The following is a 9,438-nucleotide window of genomic DNA, read 5'->3' on the forward strand; positions in this document are numbered from 1 at the left end:
GGAACGGAACGCAGGAAATGAGTACAATCATTCAGTGAAAAAGATAAGTTGACAGTAAATTACCCAAGTAAACCGAGATTCAGCATTTACTGCGAATTCTCGTGTTTGCTTTCCGTTTAGCTCTTACGAGCTTCCGTTAACTCATATGAGTTTTAATTAACCCTTTTGGGGTTTCAGTTTAGCTCTGATGAGCTTCAATTAGCCTTCGGGCTTCCATTTAGCACTTGTGTACTTCAGTTAGCCTTCGGGCTTTCGTTTAACACTTGTGTGCTTCAGTTAGCCTTCGGGCTTCCATTTAGCACTTATGTGCTTTAGCTAGACTTCGGGCTTCAGATCACGAAGTACTCAAATCCGTAAGCCGTTCCTTGAATGGACAAGTTGGTAGGTCGTAAATGTAACGTGTTGAAAAAGAAATGTAAGTAATGTTATCATTATTATTATTGAGCTCAATTAAGTAAATTTTTTTTAAATGAGATTATATCTTACAAGATGAAAGTAACTTACTTGAAATGTCCATATGATTTGAATTTTGGAAAACTAATATTTGGTAAGATTTATAGTTAAAGCCGACGAACTTACTAAGCTATAGTCACTTACTTGTAATGTTTATTGCTCTTTGTAGATTAACGGGAGGGTCAGAGGATCGGATCATCACACTCAAGTCACACTATCTCGATTTCCCGGTAGATTTTGTTATAAATACTTTAAATGGTTTATATGGCATGTGTTGGAGCTTATATGACTATGTTTTGCATTAACTCATAAAAATATTAGTTAAGTTAATATAAGTTGATATATGATATGAATGGAAATTAACTAAGATGTTTAAATACTACTTGAAAGTATGAATGGATATAATGTTAGATAAAATAAGGACTAGTGATATTGTTATGAAACGAATGTGATTTGGATGAAGATTTGAGTTGTTGTTTGTGTTGAATTGGTTGCAAATTTAAAATTGCAGGGAAGGTTAGATGTTTCTAAAGTGGTTATATTGAGTTTTTTTTAAATAATAATAATAAAATAAATAAAAAATAATTATATTACGAAAAAAAATTTCGGAGTACTTGAATAAGTCCCTATTCATTTATAATAAGTGATTTAGGCCTCGAGGGTTCATAAAAGAGACTTAATGATTTAATTTTAATATGTTTGTTGTTTATTCATGAATTGTTTGTAAATTAACCAATATGTTCGGTAATGCCTCGTAACCTTATTCTGGCGACGGTTTGGGGTTAGGGGTGTTACATTTATTGGTATCAGAGCTTCGGTTTAGTCGATTCTCAGAATGGATGTGATGTGTAAAATGTTTAGAAATACATGCCATATAAATCTGTGATAGTGTGATGTGTATGATCCGATTTAACCCTTGTTTTTTTAATAGATTGTAAAGATGTCGGATAGACCTGAACATTCTGAACAGGAATAAGCAAATAGTAAAGTACAAACATCTAAACAAGGGACAAGTAGTGATGTTCCAATTTCCTTGATGCGAGAACAAGAACTTAGAAACATGATTATTAGAGTAATGAATCAGTGGTATAATGAGAGGATGCAGGAAAGGAATCAGACCCAGCAACCTCCTCCCCCTAGTACCACCAGTAGTACCATCGGTTGCTCCTCCACCTCTTCCTCCGGTAACTGAATCAAGTGAGAGAACTCTGATAGAAAAACTTAGAACATTTGGGCTGAAGAATTTCGGGGCAGGTCAGATGATGATCCAGTAAAAGCTGAGTATTGGTTGCAGAGCACGATAAGAATGTTTAAAAAAATGGCTTGTTTTTCAGATGACTATTTAAGGTGTGCTGTTTCCTTGCTAAAAGAAGAAGCATATCACAGGTGGGAGACAATAGAAGCTGTGGTACCAGCCGAGAAACTTACTTGGGAATATTTCCAGGCTGGGTTTAAAAAGAAATATGTTGGTAAAAGATATTTAGACAAGAAAAAGAGAGAACTTCTTGATCTTCGACAGGAAAATCGGACAGTAGCTGAGTATGAGAGAGAGTTTGTATACCTTAGCAGATATGCTCGAGAGATTGTTCCTACAGAAGAAGACATGTGTGTCCGATTTGAAGAAGGGCTGAATGATGAAATTAGAATGATGATAAGTGGTACGGAAATTTGAAAATTTTTGGTTTTATCAGATAGAGCTCAAAAGATGGAAAAAGTGTACAACAGAAAGATGCAACGAGAAAGAAGAAATAAAGAATCTTATAAAAGAAGCTCCTTCAAATCATTTTCAAAATTTCCGATTAAAAAGTTTAAAGAGGATTCCATTTGAGCTACATCGGTACCTGAACGATCGAAGACTAGAGTAACTCAACCTGATCGTGGAATATCAATCAGATCAGTTGCTAGTGAAGCCAATGTACAAAATACTCCTAGGTCTAATTGTCAACACTGTGGAAAATACCACTTAAGTGAATGCAAAGGTAAAGCAGGAGCTTGCTACAAATGTGGAGCCACTGATCATTTTATCTGAAATTGTCCTATGTTACAAAAAGATAAAGAAGAACAAAAGGAAAAACAGATGGTTACTTCTCAGAGAAGTAAACGTGCGAGTCAAAGCAATGTTGCAGAAGCTACTCGTTCGAGTGTAAAAGATTATGTTGCTCGGTCAGAGGTTAGAGCACCGGCACGTACATACGCCATCCGAGCTAGAGAAGAAGCCACGACTCTAGACGTTATTGTTGGTACTTTCTATCTCTTTGATGTTATTGTATATGCATTAATTGACCCAGGGTCTACGCATTCTTATATTTGCACAGTATTAGCATAAGAAAAGAAATTGTTTGTTGAACCAACTGAATATGATGTTCAAGTTACTAATCCGTATGGACAAAGTGTGATAGTAAATTTAGTGTGTCGAAATTTTCCACTGAAAATAAAAGGCTGTGAGTTCCCTGCTGATTTAATGTTGCTACCTTTTCGGGATTTGATGTTATACTGGAATGGATTGGTTGAAAAAACATGATGCTGTGATAAATTGTCGCGAGAAGTGGATCAGTTTGAAATGTCAGACAGGTGATATACTTTCTATTGAGCCTGAGAATTCAAATGATGTTGTCAAAATTATTTCAGCTTTTTTGGCTCAGAGGTTAATGCGGAAGGGTAATGAGGTATTTTTAGCTTACATCCTTGATACTCGAGGATCTGAACCAAAACTAGAACAGTTTCCGGTTGTTAATGAATTTCCTGATGTATTTCCTAAAGAATTATCAGGTTTACCACTAGATCGGGAAGTTGAATTTTTGATTGATGTGGTACTGGAGACAGCTCCTATATCAGTGACACCATATCGTATGACACTAGTTAAGTTAAAAGAGCTGAAGACACAGTTGCAGGAATTACCAGACAAATGGTTTATTAGACCGAGTATGTCACATTCGAGTGCACCAGTCTTATTCGTGAAAAAGAAATACGGATCTCTAAGGTTGTGCATAGACTACAGGCAGTTAAACAGAGTTACAATTAAAAATAAATATCCTTTGCCTCGCATTGATGATTTGTTTGATCAGTTGAAAGATGCTACTGTGTTTTCAAAGATAGAGCTTCGATTCGGATATTATCAACTGAAAGTTAAAGAATGTGATGTGCCGAAAACTGCCTTCAGAACTCGGTATGGTCATTACGAGTTTCTGGTAATGCCTTTCGGTTTAACTAATGCCTCTACTGCATTTATGGACTTAATGAATCGTATTTTTCAGCCTTATTTGGATATATTTGTATTTATGTTTATTGATGATATAATGATCTATTCAAAGACAAAACCCGAGCGTGCTCAACATTTAAGGATAGTGCTACAAACTTTGCGAGAAAAGCAATTATATGCAAAATTCAGCAAATGTGAATTTTGGCTTGATAAGGTTGGATTTCTGGGTCACATTGTTTCAGCCGAAGGGATTCGAGTAGATCGAGTAAAGTATCTGCAGTGGTAAATTGGAAAACTCCAAAGAATGTAACGGAAGTGCGAAGTTTCCTAGGTTTAGCTAGATATTATCGCCGCTTTGTTAAAAATTTCTCAATGATTGCTTCGCCTATAACACGATTGCTACAGAAGAATGTTGAATTTGTGTGGTCTGACAAATGCCAGCAAAGTTTTGATCAATTGAAGAAGATGTTGACAAAAGCTCCAGTGTTGACTCAAACAGAATCAAGTGTGCCATATGTTGTATAAAGTGATACATCTTTGAATGGTTTGGGTTGTGTGTTGATGCAGTTGGGAAAAGTGGTGGCCTATGCTTCTCGGCAGTTAAAATCACACGAGAAGAATTGTCCTACGCATGATTTGGAGTTGGCTGCAATTGTTTTTGCTTTGAAAATTTGGAGACATTATTTATATGGTGAAAAATGTTATGTGTATATAGATCATAAAAGTTTAAAGTATTTGATGACGCAGAAAGAGTTGAATTTTAGACAGAGAAGATGGCTTGAGTTATTAAAAGATTATGACCTTGTTATCGATTACCATCCGGGGAAGGCTAATATAGTTGCAGAAGCACTCAATTGGAAATCATCTTTATTTGCACTTCGGTCAATGAATGCGCATTTGTCTGTTAGTGAAGATGGATATGTAACAGCGGAATTGAAAGCCAAGCCTGTATTTCTCCAATGAATTTGGGAGTTACAAGATGAAGATTCGAAGTTGGTATTAAAGAAACAAATAGCTCGAGACAAGCAGGATTCAGAGTATAGTATTAATGGAAATGGTATGTATCGCTTTACCTCCAAATAATTCACATGTGATTCTGCATACAGAAATTAAGCTTCAGTCAGATATGACTTATTCAGAAGAACTAGTGAAGATTTTGGCTCGGGAAATTAAAGAACTGCAGAATAAAAAGGTACCATTAGTTAAAGTACTATGGCATCGACATGGTTCAGAGGAAGCAACCTGGGAAACAGAAGAGTCAATGAGAACACAATATCCAAATCTATTCTCAGGTAAGAAATTTCGAGGACGAAATTTCCTAAAGGGGGGAGAGTCGTAACAGCCTAAAATTTTAGTGGTGTCGGAACAGTGATTTGAGATCACTAAATTTGACGACTAAGATTAGGAAATTAAAATAAAATAATATTTAGAAGTGAGAGAGATGTTAGAAATATTTTAAATAGGTGAAATTAAAATTTAAAGAAAAATTATTAAATAAATTAAGTTGAAAACGAGGTATCGAGACCTCGATCTCATAAAACTGAGCCAAAAATATTTTTATAAATATTTATGGAGTGTTAGTAATATCATATTAAAATTTTGTTAGAAAATTTTATCGTTTGGGTGGTTAATTAAATAAAAGGACTAAATTGTAAAGGTGTAAAACTTGTGAAAGTGATTAAATAGATTAAGTGTCTAATGAGGAAGGACCAAAAGAGAAAATTTTCCCAAGGGAGATATTTTGGATGGCAATATCTGAGGAAAAGTTAGGAAATTAGTGAAATAAGGGAAAAATTGAAATATTGCCAAGACTAACTAAATAAAGTTAGGACTAAATTGGAATTATCTAGGTTTTACTTCATTTTTCTTCTTTCCCATCAGTTAAAAACATCATAGGAGGCCTGGAATAAGCTGGTTTTTCATATTTTTGCATCATATGAGGTTAATTCTTGCTTTTTCTTTGTAATTTTTGTGTTTTTAAGACTTTTACAATTAGGTCTTACTATTAAATTCATTTATTTTTTATTATATGAGTGAAATTTAAAGTTTCCATGAATAATTTATGTAATTTTATGATGATTTAGCATGAATTTGAATTTTTAATCTTATTATATGATGATTTTGTTAAGCAATTTTAGTGGAAATTGATTTTTAGGACCTAATTGTGAAAAAGTTTGGAATTAAGGTATCATTCTGAAATTATGATTTAAAAAAGTTATGAAGTAGTTTAAAGTAATAGAATGAAGTGTTAATTGATAAAAATTAGTTCAATTGGAGGGTTAATTAAGTAAGGACTAAATTGTAAAAATTATAAAATTATGGGTAAAAGTGCAATTTCAAAAATTAAAGTGCATAAGCTGTAAATTAGAGTATAATTTGAATAAATACTAATGAATAAATGGAAAAATTTTATATTACAAATCAAGAAATCGAGGATAAACGAGGAAAAGAGAAAATTTTGGAATAGTTCTAGAAATCTCTACAACTATTGCAAATTGTTCCGGGTAAGTTCGTATGGTTAAAGTATTAAATTTCAATATTATTTTATGAATGGTGATTAATATTTATGTATGTTAATTGTTGAAAATAAGTAAATTATGTACAAAAGTTAAGAAATTGAATTGAGTATTTCGGAGGAACGGAACGCAGGAAATGAGTACGATTGTTCAGTGAAAAAGATGAATTGACGGTAAATTACCCAAGTAAATCAAGATTCAACATTTGTTGTGAATTCTCGTGTTTGCTTTTCGTTTAGCTCTTACGAGCTTCCGTTAACTCATATGAGTTTCAGTTAACCATTTTGGGGTTTCAATTCAACTCTGATGAGCTTCAGTTAGCCTTCAGGATTCTGTTTAACACTTGTGTGCTTCAGTTAGCCTATAGGCTTCCATTTAGCACTTATGTGCTTCAGCTAGACTTCGGGCTTCAGATCACGATGTACTCAAATCCGTAAGTCGTTCCTTGAATGGATAAGTTGGTAAGTCGTAAATGTAACGTGTGGAAAAAGAAAAGTAAGTAATGTTATCATTATTATTATTGAGCTCAATTAAGTAAAATTTTTTAAATGAGATTATAACTTACAAGATGAAAGTAACTTACTTGAAATGTCTATATGATTTGAATTTTAGAAAACTAATTTTTAGTAAGATTTATAGTTAAAGCCGACGAACTTACTAAGCTATAGTCACTTACTTGTAATGTTTATTGCTCTTTGTAGATTAACGGGAGGGTCAGAGGATCAGATCATCACGCTCAAGTCACACTATCTCGATTTTTCGGTAGATTTTGTTATAAATACTTTAAATGGTTTATATGCATGTATTGAAGCTTATATGACTATGTTTTCTATTAACTCATGAATATATTAGTTAAGTTAATATAAGTTGATATATGATATGAATGGAAATTAACTAAGATGTTTAAATACTACTTGAAAGTATGAATGGTTATAATGTTAGAAAAAATAAAGACTAGTGATATTGTTATGAAACGAATGTGATTTGGATGAGGATTGTATTTATTGAGTTGTTGTTTGTGTTGAATTGGTCGCAAAATTGAAATTGCAGGGAAGGTTAGATGTTTCTAAAAAGGTTATATTGAGTTTTTTTAAAATAATAATAAAAAAATAAATAAAAAAATAACTATATTATGAAAAAAAATTTCCGGAGTACTTAAATAAGTCCCTGTTCATTTATAATAAGTGATTTAGGCCTCGAGGGCTTATAAAAGAGACTTAATGATTTAATTTTAATATGTTTGTTGTTTATTCATGAATTGTTTGTAAATTAATCAATATGTTCGGTAATGCCTCGTAACCCTATTTAGGTGACGGTTTGGGGTTAGGGGGTGTTACAATGACCATCGATAGAAATCTGCAATCCATACCAAAACACTTAACCATTTTTTACCTCAAGCTAGGTCACATACATGTCATTAATTAAGGTTGCCATTCACATTTGCTAATACCATTCAACATTTACTTAAGTCACCATATGCACATGTTTATATATATATATATATATCCAAACTTAACAATACCAAAACACAAGCACATACTAGTTCATATGCATAACATCATCCAAACTTTGCCACAAATAATCCATCATTTAGCAAGTTATCATATATGCTTATATACAAGAATAATTATAAAAAATACTTATTAACTTGAAAAAGTTTAATCACCTTATGTACATGCCACAAATAGCCAAGCTCGAAACATCAAAAGTCTACCGAATCGGCAGACAAAAGGTATATGCTTCTCGCTGATCCGGTCAACATATTCTGGATGTCTAAAATCTACAGAAAAAATAGTAACACAGGTAAGTATTATAAAGACTTAGTAAGCTCATACAATATAAATGTCTACTTACCTTAATTTCTTATCATATACCATTCACTAAGCAAAATAGTTAACCCTATCAATGCATAATACAACATCATCAAGTAAGGTTTTGAATTTAAATCCATACATATAACCTCAAATGTTCATATTTCCACCACAATTCAATTTGTATCTCACTTCTATATCAAGTTCATTCATTTGCCAACACCAATTTGATGTACTCACATTTCCATATTTTATTTCTACCCAATGAAACATCACTGATGATCGTTTTATGGAACACTAAACTAGACTACGATCACGACTAAGGCAAGCGCACCTATCGAATGGTAGTATAGTTATGGTGAGTCCAGAATATCGTATCCATAAGGACTAAAAGTACTAGTATTAACTATCTCTTTATTATTTAGCCTAAATTATAAGAGATTTGTTTTAATCTAAAAATTAACTTAACTAATTAACTACTGAACGTGACAGAGAGTGGAGAAAATAATCGAATAAACCAATAATGAGGACAATACCCAAGGAAGAATCTACCTAGACTTCACTTATTATTCTGACTCTGAATTAAACGATTTATTCACTTGTCTTGATCTGTAGGAATCCTTAAATTATGTTAATATCTCTTTCGAGACTAAGAACAATTGACTCTAAGTTGATTAATTGAAATCTCTTTCTAATTAAAACCCCTACTGTCGCATTACTCGATCTATGGACTCCTTTATTAGATTTGACTCTAATCCGGTAGATTTATGTCTTCCTATTTCTAGGATTGCATGCAACTCCGCTTAATTATGTTAGATCTTCTCTTAAACAGAGACTTTTGCCCCACTGAATAAGCACATCAAACTTGGATTAATATCCTGAAAATATTTAAGCAATGATTAAGAACACATAATTAAGAACCAGAACAAGTATTTATCGCGTAATTTAGATAATTAAATAATAAAATCCATCGTAGGTTTCATCCTCCCTAAGTATTTAGGGAGTTTAGTTCATACTAATGGGGGAAAACATCTCAAAAATAGAAGAATAACAAAACATAAAGAAAACCCAAAAACTTTGAAGGAAATTGAAGGGAGATCTTCAGTTTTGGAGGAGATCCTGCTTCCGAGATGACTCCAACGGCATCTCTTCAAGTATTTTCTACTATCTGCTCTGTGTGTCCCCTTAGGTCTTCCTCTAGTATGGATTTATAGACTTTAGACTGCTCAGAAACCCTAAAAATTGACTTTTTTCATGTATTTGGGAAACCTGGAGTGATATCGACACGGGCTGCCACATAGGCGTGTGGCCAGCCTGTGTGGCTCACACGAGCGTATACTCCACCCGTGTGGAATTTGTCTTGGCCGTGTGGGTCCTTTAATCAGCCCGTTTTGTCCATTTTTGGCCCCTTTTTGCTCTTTTTGTTCCCCTATGCTCTCCTGAGTATAAAACATGAAAT

At 33.2% G+C, this 9,438-nt stretch overlaps 1 protein-coding gene across 1 annotated transcript; it reads left to right on the forward strand.

Annotated features, from left to right (window-relative positions):
* Positions 1-1,528: 1,528 nt before the first annotated feature.
* LOC107887762 (uncharacterized) lies at positions 1,529-4,177 on the forward strand. Its single transcript, XM_016811990.1, has 5 exons — positions 1,529-1,637; positions 1,788-2,111; positions 2,505-2,693; positions 3,082-3,361; positions 3,895-4,177. The coding sequence occupies exons 1-5, from the start codon at positions 1,529-1,531 to the stop codon at positions 4,175-4,177; spliced, it is 1,185 nt and encodes a 394-aa protein (XP_016667479.1).
* The last annotated feature ends 5,261 nt before the right edge of the window (positions 4,178-9,438 follow it).

This window comes from Gossypium hirsutum, chromosome A03 (genome assembly GCF_007990345.1).
Source record: "Gossypium hirsutum isolate 1008001.06 chromosome A03, Gossypium_hirsutum_v2.1, whole genome shotgun sequence".
In the NCBI taxonomy this organism is placed as follows: Eukaryota; Viridiplantae; Streptophyta; class Magnoliopsida; order Malvales; family Malvaceae; genus Gossypium; species Gossypium hirsutum.

Bases quoted from the DNA above. Each gene is read 5' to 3' on its own strand.
- LOC107887762 (XM_016811990.1), top strand. From the start codon at position 1,529: ATGAATCAGTGGTATAATGAGAGGATGCAGGAAAGGAATCAGACCCAG. The intron at 2,694-3,081 runs GTACTTTCTATC...AAATTATTTCAG, and splicing joins GACTCTAGACGTTATTGTTG to CTTTTTTGGCTCAGAGGTTA. The intron at 3,362-3,894 runs GTTTATTAGACC...ACATTGTTTCAG, and splicing joins CAGGAATTACCAGACAAATG to CCGAAGGGATTCGAGTAGAT.